The sequence below is a fragment of the Trichogramma pretiosum genome, unplaced genomic scaffold (assembly GCF_000599845.2).
Source record: "Trichogramma pretiosum strain Unisexual culture from Peru unplaced genomic scaffold, Tpre_2.0 scaffold15, whole genome shotgun sequence".
Classification (NCBI taxonomy): Eukaryota; Metazoa; Arthropoda; class Insecta; order Hymenoptera; family Trichogrammatidae; genus Trichogramma; species Trichogramma pretiosum.
In genome coordinates this window covers 1,595,049-1,614,286 of record NW_019641686.1, presented here as the reverse complement: position 1 = coordinate 1,614,286, position 19,238 = coordinate 1,595,049, and the positions used below count along the sequence as shown (strand labels likewise).

At 35.8% G+C, this 19,238-nt stretch overlaps 1 protein-coding gene across 3 annotated transcripts in view; it reads left to right on the top strand.

Annotated features, from left to right (window-relative positions):
• LOC106649912 overlaps nucleotides 1-14,603 on the top strand; it is a 48,001-nt gene extending 33,398 nt beyond the window's left edge. The window contains exons 2-5 of one of the 3 annotated variants that reach the window (XM_023461220.1): nucleotides 7,061-7,290; nucleotides 11,490-11,757; nucleotides 12,846-13,023; nucleotides 14,316-14,603. In XM_023461220.1, coding sequence (XP_023316988.1) covers nucleotides 7,061-7,290; nucleotides 11,490-11,757; nucleotides 12,846-13,023; nucleotides 14,316-14,556 — 917 coding nt within the window. In that variant the 3' untranslated portion in view covers nucleotides 14,557-14,603. Of the gene's footprint in view, nucleotides 1-7,060; nucleotides 7,291-11,489; nucleotides 11,758-12,821; nucleotides 13,024-14,315 lie in introns of all 3 variants that reach the window. The other 2 variants (XM_023461219.1, XM_023461218.1) reach the window with 2 other exon arrangements.
• Nucleotides 14,604-19,238: the final 4,635 nt, after the last annotated feature.

Below are 19,238 nucleotides of genomic sequence, written 5' to 3'. Positions count from 1 at the left end.
TGTCGGCTAGAGCCTGGAATTTAAGCGAAAAAAAAATCAGTCATTATCCAGTATGCTTCATTTAAGGGCTTATATACACCTTAAACATAAAATTTTGAGTAGGATTTTTCCTCCTCTTTCCATTGCATTATTCAAAACTCCAAAATGTTGATTCTGTACTGAGTTACAGCTATTTCCGTGAGCATTTTTATACTACAAGTGTTAAATTTTTTCTTCTTTTGCGTTTTCTGGAAAGTCGTGTTTTTGGTCACCTGTCGTAATATTCAGAGGGTACCGATTGAGCTTTATGCACCAGGGTCTCGTACACTTCTTCAGAACATAAATGGTTACAGCCACTACCACGAGTGAGACGATCGAACTTGCAGATTGCTCTGCATCAACAGTTAAGCACACTTTTTTTCATTTTTCGTTTTTGCCGAAATTTAAGCCATAAAATGACTTTTTGAGAGTGACCTATGAGTTTGATCAATTATTTATAGGGATAATTATATGAACAATTAAAATTCGATTAATTATTGTACGGGATCAGAGTCCTTGCAAAAAAAAGTGAAAATGTCAACGCACGTTCATTGACTTTGTAAACACTTGAAAATATAAACAAAATATTAGTACACATTTCATCTATCATAATGTCGATGTTCAAAATAATTTTTAATAAATAGTGTCGCACAAGGTTTATTAACCATTTAATTTTGATGATAACTTAACTGAATTTAATGACGTGCAATATATAAGCAGATCGAAAAGTAAATCCGTGGAAAAATTAAGACGCTCCAATGATTATACGCGGCGAAACTCCCGGCAAAAACTATTATATCGGTTTTGATTCTTCCAGAGGAGAGAGATAAAAAATTTGCCAGCTAGTAGTACGAGCGGAGTTGTGCGTCTACGAAAAGTAAACCCTCGTACACATACGCACACACATAAACACACATACACGGGCGTACAGGCATGAGACAAGAGTCGCAAGCTGTCCCGAGTCACGTTAAATAGCGTCATGTTGCAGCGGCGGGCTGAACGATGGGGTTGAACACACCGACACACACACACATGTAGACGCGTCCGCCTCGACGATGACGGCAAAATAATTGAAAATAAAAACGCCCTTTTCAAGGAGACGGTGAGGAAAAGGGCGGCGATATAAGCGTATCCGATGCTCGTCTCGCCTATCCGCGCTCATACAAATATTGTACGCAAAGATTGTACGCGGAGAAAAAGTTACATTGTAATGTGTTGTAGCCTCGTGCTGCACTGACATGTAACTTACGATATAGCAGCTAGACAAAAACATTAAAAATCTTTTAGACAACGTCAGGGGTAGTTAGCTCTGTAGATACTCACACACGCGAACACATAGTCGGACATAGCCAGCGTGGAACGATGCTTACAAACGCTTATCTTTCTCTACCTTGCTGACCTCCGCAATACAGTATATTAGTAACGTGTATGCTTTATAGCACGTCGATTCGTGACTCGCGAAACCGTTATAAGGGATGAGAAGCACCTGTGTGCGTACATACGTATATACTTACACAGCCGCATGTGTATGGCACTCTGCGCTGAACAACGAGTGTGTCTTTGGCTCGCGCCTCGCGCGCGAAAACTCGGATGAAACGAAACGGGTGATAAGCCTCTTTGATACCAGCGCACGCGGCTAGCTTTTTCTCTCCTTTTCTCGCTTGCTTTTTCTCTTCCTCTACACTATATATACACGCACGCGTACGTTCGTGATTGTTGTACTTTTCATGTACAACCCGAGAGATTATCGGTTTCTTTTCGAGCCATGCGGTACTGCACTCAAATTGTACTAGCTGATGCTACACACTCACCGCAGTACAAAGGCCATAATTGTTTCGTTATACTTCCTCTCTATTTTTCGTTCATTTATTTTTCTTTTTTCTTCTTTTATTTTTAGTTCTTTTTTTCGGTGCTTCACTGAACTTCACTCATTGGCTCTGATGGAACTTTTTGACTTTCTCCACTCGCAGCTATACAGTGCTCTTTTCTGCGTACCGAACGCGTTCAGCCTTTTCCGCAGCCAAAGTCGTTAAATAGTTCCAGCAAAGTCGTTAGCTTATACGTATTATGGATTCGCGGCTGTAAGCAAACTCTCACCAGCCAAATTGGACAATTACGTAATATAGCGACTTACTCTAATCCGATGGCTCAATTAAAAATGCCTATAAATTAAAGGGTATATCATTGACGTGCTAATTAATGAGTCGTAATTACGAGTTTATGTATTTCCGATATCTCACACACGTAGCTCTCGCGTAAGAATGAAAAAGAACCCACTTGAACTTTTCTGCTCTTTTCCACTCGCAGCTGTCTTAAACTAAGCATAATAGCATACGTTCGCAACCAGTGAATTGATTGATATACAAATGCAAATTTATACGTTAGCGAAGTTTGACCCTCTTTCTCCCTTTTGTCATGGTAGTCCGTGAAAAAAAGAAAAGAAAATGAAGACGAAGTAAAAGAAGAAAATAATAATAAAAGAAGCCATTAAAATATTAATGGGTGAAAAAAAAGTTGTTAATATTACTTACGACCGCACGACCACAGAGAGACATTATACATACGAATATCACGCGCTATGGGTTATACCAGAGAATCTTTTTTTTACTGGCTTCTCAGGGAAAGACTTGAAAATATTGAAGGGTAGTTCCTTCGAGAGATTTTCATTGCAATCGGGTGCAATTTTCACTGCTTATGATATTAGCTGGGGTTTAAAGTTTCTTTAAAAATGTTTGCAACAATTTCATTATAATAGTCTGATAATTACACACAATCAAAGCTTTATTCAAATAAATTAAAATGAACTCAAAAGTCGATCATGTTGAAAAATGGCAAATATTAAAAAATAAATGAACCAACGCAGATTATACGTTTCTAGACAGTTGTTATCAGAAAGGAAAACTGCTTCCCATGCGCACTCATGGACAATAAAGTTCATAAAGTAACACCGTAAGTATGTCCCGTCATTATTATAGCAACTGACTTGTACAACGCGTAGGAATGAGCGCGGGTCATTTTTACCATCGCTCTGCAAAATATTTATGCACGCGGGCATGTGTCGAATGAAAAACATAACAACAACACGTGTGTATGTTTACTATCTTATTAAACTCGTCGCAGAGTTGTGGTATTTTGAGAAATAAAACATAAATCATACTGCATATTTGATAATTATATTCATGGGTAGTCCACATTTATAGTCTCTCTTTTGTACGGAGTCGTATACACAGGGTTACAATATGTACGTATATGTTTATAATGGACGTGTATGTGTAATGCATATACTTAATTCATGGTTAGGTCGACGCAAAACCGAACAAACTTTTTCATTCCTCTTCTTCTTGATTTACCACGTGCTCAGCACAGTTCGTTGCCTTCTTTAATTAAAATCTTTACGCGAACAAGTCTTATTATATACTCCTATCCTCACTCGCGCGTCTTGCCAGAGTCTTCAATTATTATCAAGCGATGAACTAAACGAAATACTTTGTACGCGGTTGGTGTCTATATAAAAAAGCTATTCGTACATATGTATAGCTCGGCTTCGAAAGGAAAGTTGATACAGCTCGTGATTGTGAGCGCCGCCGCCGTCTTTGAACCGTACGTACGCACCCAATGCGCCTGCCTCTCCTCGCGAAACTTTTTACCTCCGTCTTTTTTTTTGCGAGCATTTCACCCTCGTACGCTTTGCGCGACTTTTGTTTGGATTTTTATATTCACTGTGTAGACTATAAGCCTTGGTGGCCACTTTCACTTGTGCAATATGGATTTAAAAGCTTTGACTCGTAGACTTTCCGAAACATCGTACACATACTTATCAAACTAGTGAGTACGTCTTTGAGCATAGGTAACTAATAACATTTTCGATAAAGAACATTAAGAGCATAAATTATTGCGATCGTTGCACTAGCTGCGCGGACGTGTGACCGAAACATGAGAAGGCAAAAAAATCGATTTAGCACATTCTACGTCGTTGCTGACGGCACACTGCACTCATGCGAACAAACCTTGGAACGCGTTTGGAGCAACAGCAACGAGTCAAGAGGATAAAATCTCTCCTTTCCTCATTCGATTCATTTTTAACTCGGGCGCAGAGAGACGTAGTATCTCCTGCGCGAGCTGCTGCTGCTGCTGTTCCATGGTATCGAGCTTTTTTCGCATGCACGTTTGACTCTCGCATTGTCAATATACGTATAGACCTAGTCGGCGATATAGTTGAGTAAAGTTACTATGCACGTTTCCTCTCTGTTTCTCTCTCGTCGTTGGATAAACTCACATTACGGGAGAAGGTCCCCCCCCCCCTTTCCCCCGCGATTTATGGCCCTCCTATGTCTGTCAGTCGATAAGCAATGTCCACGCACTGGTGCATTAAGCTGCGATTTCATCTCTCTATTTTAAACTAAAGATCGTGTGTATTGTTACATCACAAATAATCACAAATATTCAATTAATTCCTAGACTAGAGTAGAATGATTCAAAAGTCAAAGTGACCACGAGGCTTTTTTGTTGAAAATTGTCTAAATTTTCAGAAAAAAAAATATGCCAAAGTGATTGGAGCTATCTAGAAGAGATGTTTTTTGTTTTTTCCAATTTTTTTTGCACTTTTTTCTCTTCTACATAGCTCCAATCACTTTGGAATGATTTTTTTCGGAAAATTTGGACAATTTCATACAAAAAAACTCGTAGGCACTTTTACTTTTGAATCGTTCTACAATGATCCAGGAATTATTTTAATATTTGTGATTTTTCATGAATTTCGAAAAACCCCTAAAATGGCCAACTTTGGGCCTTTGAAAAAATGTTATAGTAGGCCCCAATTTTTCTAAAAATTTTTTGGGACAAATCTGACATCAAATACAACAAGTATTTCATATTTGCAGGAAAAAAATTTTTTTGGCCATTCGACTTCACAGAGAATCGGCCATATATAAATAATAATAAATCGCGTAACCTAAGTGAGGTGGGATGAGATTGAAAATGAAAGAAATTGCTATTTTGGTTGAGGGTTGATATTTTCTCCTAATAATGTACTGCTCAGTAACAAAAGTCCTTGCAACAGATAACTCATATAACATCACTGATTGTTGACTATTTGCAATAGAAGAATTAATATGCACCTAAATACTGCAGTAAGAAAAAAACGAATTAAAAAAATACGTTTTTTTTAAACCATTTATCCATCAACGGTAAGGTTACATTTTCAATCCTTTCTGACAAGCTTGGCTAATCAGATCATTTTTATTAAAATTTTATATTTTAAAATCCACTCATGTTTCGCATGTGCGTTGATCGTCGTTTCGAGTAGCTCGATTAATGAACATCACATATCATTACTACTTTTCTTTAGACCGATAATCGTATCATTTACTCAAGTAATATGTATTCATATCATGCCTCTGTCTAATTGAGAAATTCAGTTTTACAAATAACTTTATTATCCGTTTAAAGAAGTAATCGTTAGTCCGAAAGATATGACAGCACAAGCCGTTAAATACAATTAATATAATCATAGCAATACATCTTTCCCTGTATTTTACCAAAATCTTTAAAAACGTGTGAATCATAATTGCGTCCCAAGACTTGATAATATTTTAATAATCTATGTACATTTTAATGTACTTTCGACGTTTTCGTTATCTCGTGTGTTAAAAAGCTCATATTTGTAATACTCATAAGTAGTACATGGTATTAACGTAATTCTCTCTCTCTCTCTCTCTCTTTCTCTTTATCATTTCCTCAAGTATTTTAAAAAATTGGACTTCATTTTGGTAGAAGAAAAAAAGGAGAAAGCAAGCACCCGCAGCCTCGCGCAACTATATACGTTGCGCCGCCCGCTCTCAGCCGGCCAAGATTAACGTTGCTGAGCTTTTTTGCATTTCGCCCAAACGCGCAAGAGGCGAGCGCAAAGAGAGCACGCCTCGATAGTTTTACGATCGCGATGCAAAATACAGCACGCGCCGGGATTAGTGGTGAGAGAGAGAGAGAGAGAGAGAAAGAGAGAGAGATAGAACTGAGCAAGAGCGCGATTTTCTTCGTGCGTGATATACGGCTATACCAGCGCTAGAATACCGTAAAATTTGCAAATTTTCCAAATAACAAATTCCGAAAAGTGCGTGGCATGCACGGTTTCGTTGCTTTTTTTTTTACTAGTACTCGCGATTTTTCAGGAATCTCAGCACGATCGTGGTCGTTTGGTATTGAAAAAAAAATGACACGAAAAAGAAAAAAAATGAAGAAACGAGACACGGATGTGTATATAAGCGTTGTTCAGTATCGCGAGATGAAAAAAGGGTTTTTGTATAACGTGCGCGTGGCCCTGCAGCAGACTTTTGAGATGAGATAAGCTTTTTCATTGATCATACGAAATACGGTACATATAATGTAGAAAATTCACGATACAGTCTTCATTTATATACTATCGGCGATATAAAAGTACGTCATCGAATCGAGCTTTTAGATGTATAGATATATAGGACCACGTACGATTTAAGAGAAAGAGAGAGAGAGAAAAGGGAGAAGAGGAGGAAAACACTAGCTCCTCTTTCTTTCTCTTACTATCGAGCAATTTTATTCGCGGAAAAATACTTCTCTTTTTTCGCTTGCTCTACAGTGTGACAGTGACGACGAGCAAACGGAAAAGATGGAACGCGATCTGTGAGCAGCGCGCACATACACACGCACGCACACACAAAAAAAGCTGTACTCACGCCAACGACCCCATAACTGTTAAACAGTATAGCATGTGTGCAAGCGCGAGCTTTTCTGCCACGCTCGCGCGTTTATCCCCTCACTTGCCGGTGCTGCCGCTGTTATAACGTTACACGGTTACGTCGCAGTACGTGATACAATTGCAGCGATCGGCGCGATAGATAATCCACCGTCTGAGCTTTTGGGCAGTAATGAAAATTAGCCCTCGCTCTGCATATGCAGTCGTTGTAACATTATCAAAATCTCGGAGCTTTTATGCACTCGATGTAAGAGCTCCGGACACATGTATCGCATTGCAATCTTCTCATTGCCTCGTTTTTTTCTCGTTTTGCAGGGCGAACGTTGAACGGACAGCCGCTGCTGGAATTCCCGTTGGCCAGCAGCAGCGAGCCAGCCTTCGAGCCGCTGAGCATCAAGAAAGCCACGCTCTGGGCTAGAGTCGAGCTGAGGCACGCTCATCATTATCAGCACCATCGCAACGGCGTAAACAGCAATAATCAACGTAACATTACTCTTTGGGTGTTCAGGGTTAGATGCGGTAACGTAACCCATTTGCGTGGCAAGGTAAGTTTTGCTCGCTCTTATTTCCATGTAAATTCGAATGTATATTTTATTTTACGCGCTCCGATCGTGCCAGTGTAATTGTTTCCGGACTTTTTAAAGCTATTACTATACACGTCCAAGATAAAGAGAAAAAGAGTGAGAAAGATAGCTTTTGCACGAAAGCAAAAGTAAAAGGACAGACGCGCGAGTCCGATCGCTGCTGCCGCATCTGGTGTCGCTACTTTTTCTTCTTTTTTTTTTCTTTCTTTCTCGACTGCTGCAATCGAATTAAGTTTGAAGGCGCGTGTATAAAAGCCTAATACCAGTGGAAAATATACATATAAGATCACGCGCGTACATGCAGCAGAAGCAAAATCGAATAGGAATGTTAACTCGCGAACTTTGGCCATGTTCCCTGAACTTTCTTTCAAGCGTGAAGGCCGAAAGCTTTTTTTCCCTCTCTCTCTCTCTCTCTCTCTCTTTCCCTCCTCTCTTTACCCTCGCAGGGCCGAGAATACATCTTCGTATATACGTATATCCAACGCGTACGTCTCATATATATCTTCTTAAGTTTTTTTCTCTCAGTCTATTTCGGCTATGTGTGTGAATATTTATGGATCTTTATTTTCTTTTTTAATATTAATGTTATATGACGCAACTGATATTCATCAGGCATTCAAATAAAATATGATTCAATGTTACATGAATCACGTTGAGAAATCGGGTGATAAGAAACATCGCGTAGTAAAGAAAACGCACGTTCGAGGCCTATTTTGCCATCTCAATCTCGATTTTTAGCTTGTTTCGCTCGCCAATTTGAGGATAATTTTATTATTACGCATGTATACACATGTATTTGTTAGAAAAATACTATTATGTGGTAGTGAGAAGGGGACAAAAGGCAGTGACCTTTTTCGAAGTCTACGTATGTGTAATACGCTGAAGAGGGACGCGATGAGGCAATACGTTATTACTTTATAAATGAGGAGGATACACGCAGAAAAAAGGAGGAAGAGGAGGGTGCAGTATTGAAATCTGGTCAGATGGGCAAGGCAGCAGCAACTCTGCAATCTCATTTGATTTATTACCACATTTAATCCTATTAAAACCTTTGCCAATCTTTCGCGGTCTATATTCGTTTGATATCTCGTCTCTCTCTCTCTCTCTCTCTCTCTCCCTTCCTTTTTTTTATACATCTCTACTGGTAACACCTCGCGCGCAGCACGGCAGCCGCAGTATATAGTATATCGTGGCATTTGTTAGGTTTCAAGAGAGGCTAACTCTGCATCATATAACACCGCTGCTTTACACACAAACGCACACACACGAGTTTGAGACGCTTTGCATATATACAAACTTACTAATACAACTGCCTGGATGACCGTACGGGATAAAATACATGCATACGAATGCGGAAAGATTATTGACATGTTATGCGCTCGCGGCACATTGTAGAGCTATAGCATTGCTATGAGTTGAGAATGATCTTAAAAGTGACAAGAGCCTTAACACACCTCTAAATAGTCTAGAATGCATAATGCGAGCAATTCTAAACATTTTTTTCACGAGGGACCAGAAAAAATTTTGTGGTTGAAAGCGTTTACCGAGCAATAATAATGGCTCATAAGAGTCCTAACAACGTGATGAAATTATAATAGCTTCAAAATTTAGTGAAACTTTATTCATACCAGTAAAACCCCACATTTTGCATTTCCAAGAATTTATAAGACTCGATGACGTCATCCATTCCTATGTAGAATTACAATTGATAGAGCATATAAACTATCATTGTTGTGCTAATTTAATAAATTAATAATTACCATTATTAACGCGAAGAGCTCAAAATGAGCTTAATTCTTTTAATTTTTATTTTTACAGAATTGAAACAATTTTGTTTGAATAGTAGCCTTTTTCAATAACCTATCGAGGAGCGCGTGTCGGGCTCCGAATGGCAATTTAAAATTACTTTGATCTGTTAGTTCCGTAAAAATAGTTAAATACATTGTTATGAGTCTATAAATCTTAAATGCTTAGCATTGGATACGATTAAGCCGCTTGTCGTAAGATTCCAAGTCATCGGATAAATTGATTTAGTTCCATGTAATTTCATTTTGTTCGATATACTTTTGGCCACAGTTGTTGTACCTCAAACTAAGCTTAAGATCAACTTTAACTATTTGTGCATGCCCATTTACTAAAAATGTGGAATTTTTTTGCGCATCTTTCAAAAGCGCTTAAAGTTTGGCTTAAAGTTTCGGGACTAAGACTTCATGGCAGGATTTATTCATTCGACAATTGGGGATTAAACGATGACACGCTTTTCAGTAGCATAAGTCGCAGTTTCTGGCATCATTTCGAAGCTATCACATTCGTTACGCTAATCTTACTCTGCGATACCAGAAACTTCGACTTATAACTCAGAAAAGGGGAAATAAATGTAGACTTATCGCAACAGTGTTATAAAATTTAGTATGGCACTTGTATCATAATAGTACATTATGCAACGGGTGTGGACATGCTTTTTCTGCAAAACGAGGGGTTGCAGCACGAGCCGAAGGCGAATGCTGAAACGAATTTTGCTGAAAAAGCTTACAAGAACCTAACATTAGCGGCAAAGTTGCGATTTTTAGGTTAGTGTGCCATAAAGTACAATTTCACAACCAGATTATTAATTTAAAAATGTGCTCCGAATCTAAAACACTTTTTTAGAGGTGATTCACATGGATTATACATATTTAATTTTCATTATCAATCGTCTAATCAGAACAACTATTTATGAATAGCAATAGTCCTACAAGAAAATATTTCTTAGAGATCCTCATATCTTTGACAATATCTATATAGATATATTTTAAGAACGACCGTCAGTTGAATAGAGCATCAGGCGCTCTTATAATACTTCTCCGCGTTTTTGTTGTATGCACTTGTTCGGATCGTAGCTACATGTGCTACACAAATATATAGCTCTACCAGGAGGAGAAGGAGAGAGAGAAAGAGAGATACAGTTGTATATGCGCACGCAAAAAGATTATTCGCTGCCCTTTTTTTATTTTCTCGCTCAAAAGTATTATGAATATTTTTCTCACTCTTTGGAGTGTTCACAGTACACACTCTATGATATTCACACACTTATTTGTTACATCTAAGATATGTATTAACGAACGTTGTATATATGTGTACACGTAAAAGATATTTTTCGATTTTAGAAAATAGTCAATATCGAAGACTTACAATTTCTCGCAGGTTCTCGCGCGTGGGAGTGAGAAAGTTTACACATCGTGTAAAATGTTAAAACTGCAGCTTATTGTACACCTGTACTATGCATGAGTGTGTCTGTGGCTTGTACATATTGCTTTTTAGCTGCCAGCGCAAAAATCCACATACACGCAAACACGAATACATATATACATATAAATACGCTTTTGCTTTCATTGATTTGATAAATAATACACGTCACACGCCCAACGCGCTCACATGCCCTGCCAGCGTAGCTGTAGCTATAGCTCGTTAAAAAAAAAAGAAAAAAAACTTTCGAGTTGCTTTCCCTTGAACTGAATTTAACTTGGGTGTCTTTTGAATTAATTCAATCTTGTTAATTATTGAAGATTTTAGAGTTGATAGGTTATATTTTATTATCCAAAAAAACAACAAAATTTTCTCATGCATTCACGTCACGTTCGTTTACGACTTTCTGACCGAAATCATTCGCGTCTACATCCAATATTAGTGGTTTCAATGTCTATTTTTGACTCATGAAAACTCATGAGCTCATTCGAATTAAATCGATGGTTACAGCTTTAAAAAAGTTTAACGCATCGTACGCTACCAGTCGAAAATTTTCATTGTGCAATTTAGTGATTTGTCTTTTCAATGAATAAGAATAAAATTTGAAAAGTGCGGGCTTTATTGTGAACATACTGTACACGGGAACATACGTGAGTAGAGTACAGGGGTTTTCAACTTTTGTGCTCCAGCTAGCTATGCGGTAGGACTTACATTTGCGAGTTTTACTCATTAATTCAAACGGTGAACTAAAAGAAAGATTGTGCGTCAGGGTAAAATACAAATATCGATTCGCAGTCTGAGTGGGACTAGCTAAAGTTTAATAATTTTTAATTTAAGAGAATTTTGTATATTCGTATATGGTTGCGAAATGGTTCCGCGTTATATACGAGTGCACTGCAAAAATGCGTGATTCATCGCGTTGTCTTCTTTTCTAGGATCTCGGTCAGCACTTGGAACTAGTTACGTCGCTCGCCGTCAACATCGGCCAGCTGGGCTGGCAGAAATTTGATGTCACGCGGCCCGTGAGTAACTGGTATCAATCGCATCATCTCAGCGGCATTGGCAGGGACAGGCGCAGCTCGAGTAGTAAAGACAAAAAACTGACGCTGCTGGTCGATTGCACAGGATGCGGCTCGCACGTGCACGTGTCCACCTTCGGAGGTCATTCGCCTCACGTTGTAGAGCCGTCTTTAAATAGCAAAAGTAAGTAAGCCCTGCGCGATTAATATTATAAGTACGTTATACATGTACGTGTATACCTAGACTTGTGTTGGTGGTTGTCTATATGTGAGCGTGTATGTTGCATATACATTTACGACACACAATTTTCAGTACATATAGCCGATTCTCCGTGAAATCGAATGGTTCTACGGAGCATTTTTTTTCTTATAATGTTAAAAACTCGCAGTTTTACCTTATTAGAATCCATTTCAAGAGCCTGGAATGGACGTTTTATGTAGTTTATTGAATTAAAAAAATTCCAAACTTATGATTTTAGAAATAAATACTCCACAAAAGTCTAAAAATGTTATTAGCTTGTTATTACAGAAAAATTCAAGTTCATTCCAGATTTTCACCGCCATTAATTTCAACTGTTTGCTTGCACTATCAAGTTATACCCTCTTTAAATGAAAAATCCAATCGTTGTTGAAAAATTTTTCGAAAAATTCTATTTTCTGCTATTTTTTTCTGTTTTTACACTTTTTCAAATCGCTCAAAACATTTTTTAATATTCCTAAAATGAAATATTCTTTATTTGTGCTCAAATAGAGTAAAAAATGGCTCTAAGATTCCAAATCGCAGTACATTCCAATCACTGCGATGCATGAAAGTTTTATTACATGACTTACACTCACGCCCCGTGTACACTGCTTCTCAAAATGCACGTATGCTGTACGTGTACACGTGGGTTTATAACACGTAATTATTGGAATGTATGAACGCACCTTTGGGTCTACCTTACGTCGAGGTAATCGCAAAAAGAGTTATCCGCACGAGATATTTATATACAACTAGTAACAATGCATTGTGATATATTGATGAAATAAAAATAGAAAACCATGTGTAGTGAGCAAATGTACATACCAAGAAACATATTCGTTGAACAATTTGATTTAATAAGCCGGAAAGTTACTCTCAAACGAGAGTTAAAGATGCATGCAACCATTTTTTGCATAGTAAAAATATGCTAATATGGACCTCGTAGTAACTTTCCGACTTGAAGCTGCTTTGAAAGCTCAATAGACATTACACTCCTCGCTTCAAAGAAGGACGACGTCGTTTGTTTGCAGGCACGCAGGACCCGGACAGGCCATTTCTCGTCGTGCGCACCGATCCAGCGGCCGTCAAACGCGTCCGCAGACGGGCCATCGAGTGCACCGGGGCCGTCAAGGGCCAATGCTGCAAGCAGCGATTCTACGTAAGCTTCTCGCAGCTTGGCTGGGATGACTGGATCATTGCTCCACAGGGGTAAGAATAATATACGAACGAAAATGAAAATTATGATTTGTACGTGACGATTATTAGCGATATTTTAGCCCAATTTTTCGTCTGTCTCTTTTATGATTCATGTAGAGACGGCCGCACTGACGTAAAAAGCGAAAAGTTTCAAGTTTTGCGCGCGTGTCAAGGTTTTTGGCAGTGGACGCGACGTTGGAGAATTTTTTTTACCGCACGTATTTTCGGGCACAAAAAAGCTTCTCGCGAGGAAATCTACATATAGAGGTCGATCAAAATATATAACTTGTAATGTGAATTATTGAATTTATTCGCCTTGTGCGGGCTAGAAACTCAAAAAACGGGTCAGATTATATACAATGTACACATAGGCGAAAGAAAGTATTATATTATATTTTATACATTGAGAATCAACCGACCGGAAAGTCATCCCGACGAGGCACTGCGCAGGATGTACACGAAAGCACGCAAAAGTAATAAATTTTATTTTACGATTAAAAATTAAAACTAAATCCTACTCATAAAAACAAGAAGAAAAGGAAAAAACAACAATTAATTGTCCGATCGGTATGTTGCATAGATGAAGTTGCATTTGTGAGTGTTGGTGTACGTTTGTGTTTGTGAGCAGGGTGTGAAACAATGATGATACTTTGTCATCCAATCTAAAATACGCGTATGACAGACATTCGTAGGGTATCATGAAACCAACTGGCCATATACAACTGCACTGGCAACGGCCAGCGGCCAGCGGGAAGGGATTATTTGCAAAATTATGGATGAGACACGGGAGTGAAGCGGTTTCAATGCAAAAGCAGAGAGTGAGAGAGACTATAGAACTTTTCTCTCTCTTTTTCAAATTACATTACTACGAGTGTGGAATATTTGAAAGTAGTGCTAATCACATTAACGTCTACGTGTTATCATCGAACAAATACTTGTTTTTTCTTCTGTTTTCTTTTACTTTTTTTTCACTCAAAGTATACACGTGTACTAGGCGTAACGAGGAAACGTTTTGTTTCGTACATGCGATACGCAAATATATACGAAGTATCAATCACGCACCACGAATTTAAGTAGGCACATTTTTAATGATTCACCAAGCCGATTAATTTCAGCTCTGTCAGTGGTAGCATACCACTCGTGCGCCAGCTTGCGAACAGATGATAATTCCCTTGCGTTTTATTTGTCAACACCTATTGACGTATTTAAAATAGGAAGGGAAAAAATACGAATTGAATTTTTCGCTATATTTTTTTAGGTACAGTTCTGAGCCTCTGTTGTTTATATTTCTGTTCTGTCCGTAGCTACTACGCGAATTACTGCAGAGGTGACTGCGCAGCGGGTCACAGGACGCCCGATACATTTCCGAATTACTACACACACGTGATCGAGGAATACCGTAAGATGGACCGACTTGCGGGCATGCAGCCTTGCTGCGCCCCACTCAAGTTCTCGCCGATGTCGCTCATCTACTACGGTCCGGACTCCAACATAATCAAGCGGGACCTGCCAAAGATGATCGTCGACGAGTGCGGCTGTCCATAAACTGATCGACAAATCATCAAAGCATCATCATCATCACATCATCATTATCATCATCATCATCATCATCATCATCATCATCATTACGATTATTATGATTAATATTATTCTTATTATTATTACGATAATTATTATTATCATCAATATATAAATATATTATATGAAAAATACCTACGTACTATGATAGATTCAAGTGCGTGTAAAGATATCTCGTTTGAGTTATATAATGTAACTGAAATGTATCAGAACAAATTTAAAATAACAATTTAATTGTTAATATATTGCTTTGGAGTATGTGTGAGTGTATGTACGTAAGCATGCATGAGTTAGGATTGTCAATGAAAAAAAATAAATAAATAAATAAATCTTTTAGTTAAAAAATCAGTCAGAGTATAAGTTAGAGTTGAAAAAGTAAAGCAAGAGTAAGCGAAAAGATCAAATGTGCATATGAGCGCAAGTCTAAAAAGTCTAAATGTTCGATCATTCTCTATTATATCGCGTGTAATAAATACTAAGAAATGTGTGTATGATGAAGACAATTCTAGCGAAAGAAAAAAGCTTAGTCCTTTTCTATTAGTTACAATTATGTAACACTGCGGGTATGGGTGTATATATACGAGGTCGTTTGTCCGAATATTATATATTATATACATAGATATAAAAAAATTATTAATAAATATTATGAGATGAGAGAATGAAATGAGTATGGTATAAGATTATGTAAAAGAAGAAACTCAATCTAATTGCCTTGTTTTTTATGCAAAATCTATGAAAGTATCGATGAACGAGTCAAATCTTTAAGTAGGAGTACTACTGAAAAATTCTATTATATATATAAAGTCTAACTAATATTATATATATATATATATTATTATATATAAAAAACGGACGCAATGAGGATGATATAAAAAAAGGAAAACTCGAGCACTGCAATTGATGATGGGCCGTTGATAATTAAAAGTTCAAAAGCTGAATAAGAAAAAACTATTGAATTATTATAATGAAAAAATGACCTTAAAAATTGAGAGGTGTAATAAGTAAGTTTTGAAGATTTTACAAAGCATGTTGGATAACCCGATTCTATAAAATATATCTTAAAAACAAAATCGAGTCTGTATACTTGAAAAATGATCTTAGGGCATTTCATAAATCTAGGTATACACTTATATAATACGACAAAAATCAAAGAGCAAAAATAGCTAATAAAGTTTAATAAATTTAATATTTAATACATTTTCAACTAACGGAGAGACAGGTGTGAAGACAAGGAATGTGAATTTCAAACCGAAAGACAAATTTTGATCTCGAAATGTATCTAGATGGAAATATTTCGCGTGAATTTTTGGATAAAAAAGTGAGTATAAAGAAACATTGTGACAAAAACAATAATTCAAAAAATCAAAAAATTTTTGACAATAATGTTGCGATGGAAATCAATATTCGGGTAAAAATTTCAAATTTTCAAACAATATGATTTCAAAATTTATTTTATAATTTTTCTATAATTAAATAATATCATTCACTTATAATTACCGTTGAAAATTTTTGAGTACGTAAAAAATTACAAGCCAAATTTCGTCAAATAGTTTGAATTAGTTTATGATTCTCGCAAAAGTTTTATTAAAATACATAAATGGGATGAGGGCAATGATACAAAACCAGTCAGATTTGAAAAAGGAAAATAAAATAATAGAACAGTAATGGAAAATTGCGCGAGGACTAGTGACAAATGAGGAAAATAGAAAAGTCGTGAGAAAAATGTTTTAAAAAGGTATATTAAATTTTGTGGGATTGTTTGTTGACCCCACGCAGCCTTACTGGGCCTTATTAAGATATTATCGCAATATTGCTAAATTATTATAAAATAAAAAAAGAACAATGATATTTACGCTACTTCCAATATCCTCTACAAAATAAACTTTAATAAAGTAAGACAACCAGCAATTATAAGCCATCCGTTGATAATTTTTCTAAACGGTGTTTAATAAACGAAAATTGTAGGACTGACATTTACGTAAGTTTGACAGATAGAAAAAACGAGCTCAATTCTAAGTGCGCAATAAAAAAACACAAGGACTAGAACATTTTTAATAACATTTTTTAGCCTCTTTGTCAGCTACTAGCCAAAATAGCATGGAAACTATTGCGTCCACGTGGAAAAAGAAAAAGACTTGCATAGTTTTAGAATAAAACACGTAATGATTAAAAGACTTTGTTTTTTATTTATATATAGTATTTTTAGATAAAATGCAATTGTAAATCGGGATGACAAGTAATAGCGAGTGAATAACCAAAAAAATTGTATTAAAAAAAATTTGAAATAGTCAATCTCAATTAAAAAAATAGTGAAAGTTTCGCGACGCCTTTATCAGTTCATGGACTGTCTAAAAGTTATTTGACGTAGGCCTATGCAGAAAGGAAAAAATGAAACGGTTCTGTGTATAAATGCAACGTCCATAAAATTAAAAAGGGGAATGATGGGAATTACATAATAAATTTACTCATAGAAATATAATATTAATGAAAAAATGTATTTGCGGTTAAAAACTACTTCCATAGCTTCTTTCGATTTAAAAATATATTATCGTCTCTTTTGAAAATTTATCCACTTAAAATATAATTCTTGAATAAGCATTGTTGAATCAATGCGTTTAAACATAGTATCAAGAAAGCGATGTAATGATCAATCCGTAATTTTCCGAGGTTGAATTTTCATTCGAGATAATGTTAAAAAATTTAGCCATTGCATTATTACCAATGATTTTTGAAACAACGAAAGACGTGAAATTTCATTAATTTCAAAATATATATCTCGTATGCATGTTGTACATGGATAAAAAAAAATATAAGTTTTAAATTTGAAAACCTCATTTCAGTATTGAAAATCATTGGGAGCAATATAATGGCGTTTTGGTATAAACTTATAAATAAATATAAAAACGTATATATATAAAAGAAAAGAGAAGTAAAAGTAATATCACAATTCTTCACCGTATAAATAACACAAAGAAAGTGATATTATAATGCGTCCTGGAGTTCTTGGGCAAAAAAGAAAAGATGTTGTTTCGAAGATGTTTTTGTACTATATCGTCTCTCGTTGAAAAAAGACAAACTTATATTGGACTTACGACATATTATATATAAAAAAAGAAGAGAGGACAGTGAATTTCAATAAAAAAGAACTCGATTTTAAAAGAGTCAAGTGCTATTTATACAATGAATTTAGATTGTACCATAAAAAAAAGTAAACATCATTAGTAACCATGTAAAACGAATTACTTGCAAAAGATAAAAACATGTAAATATAGTCAAATCAACAAGGTTCATCAATTATTTTAAAAAATTCTATTTTTTTCAAATTTTTTGAGCAACTGACTCTTTTAATAAACGTGAAATTTCATCCCAAAGACTTGTGTAAAATGACACAAATGTTTATAAATATGTACAGGAGCTACTGCGATTAAGAATTTTCTCCCTTTGTCATAAAATGAATACGATACATGATAAACAAACAAAAAAATGTGCGTAATCACATGTCACATAAAATATTTAAGTTCTCGAGGAATCTGTCCGAGCGAATGCGATGTTATATATATTATATATATATCTGAAAAAGAAGCTGTATCATATATGCGTGAGAATGTACAATTTGAAAGAGGAATAATTCAGTGAATGACGAGAGGAACGGAATAGTAACAGCTAGATGATGAATGGACGAATAAAAATTTAGGTGGATATAGAATCAAAAATATCAATCGATTAAATATCTCTCAGTTATTACAAATCATTTTTATTTGTACTTTTTGAACAAATAAGTTATTAGATAGATATTTCATTTAGTCATTTTCTCGAAATTTATGTTTGAAAAATTGCTATAAATGCTTTCTAATTACCTGAAAATTTTAACGTATTTATATTGAAGTAATTTTTCTTCTAAAAACAAAAACCATACTATTTATTTAATCGATTGCTGTTTTTGTTTCACGGTAATGCATAGAAAAAATTAGATTTTAATAAAAAAAGAAATGAATATGTAAAATTGAAAATGAAAACGCAAATGGAAACTCTAAGCGCGTAATTGAAAAAGAGTGCCTAAAAGCAGGTACATACAAACATGTTCCTCTGCAATTGAACTGTGCATATAAAGTGAAGAATGTGTCTTTTTGTCCTCAAGAACGAGTTGCCACTGATTTCCAGCCTCTTCATGAAATAACAAGTTTCCTGTAAAAAAATTCTTTTTAAATGATTCTTCGACTTGATATGATCAATTGTCGATAGGTCGAAATAGTCCTAGTTGAATATAAGAAAAAAATTTCATAATTTGTGCATTTTGAAAATTTCTCTAAGAAGAGACGCGTATGTAATAAACCAAACAAAAAAAATTTAATATCTTTACTGATGTCATGTAAAACTTAAAGCTTACAGACATCGGACAATTCACTATTCCTGTGAAATTTTTCAAAAAATGCAAGTACTAATTGTAATAGAAAATATTATATAGTATTTAAATCACTTTAAAAAAAATCAAAAATATATTAAGAAACGTTGTTACTCGTTATGGATCTGCAGCTCAAAAATATGCCAATAACAAGCCAAGGCAGGATGAAAAATTACCAACATTCTATAAGAATATAAAATTATATAACTTTTTCTGAGAGCAGAATCAACACGTGTCAATACAAATT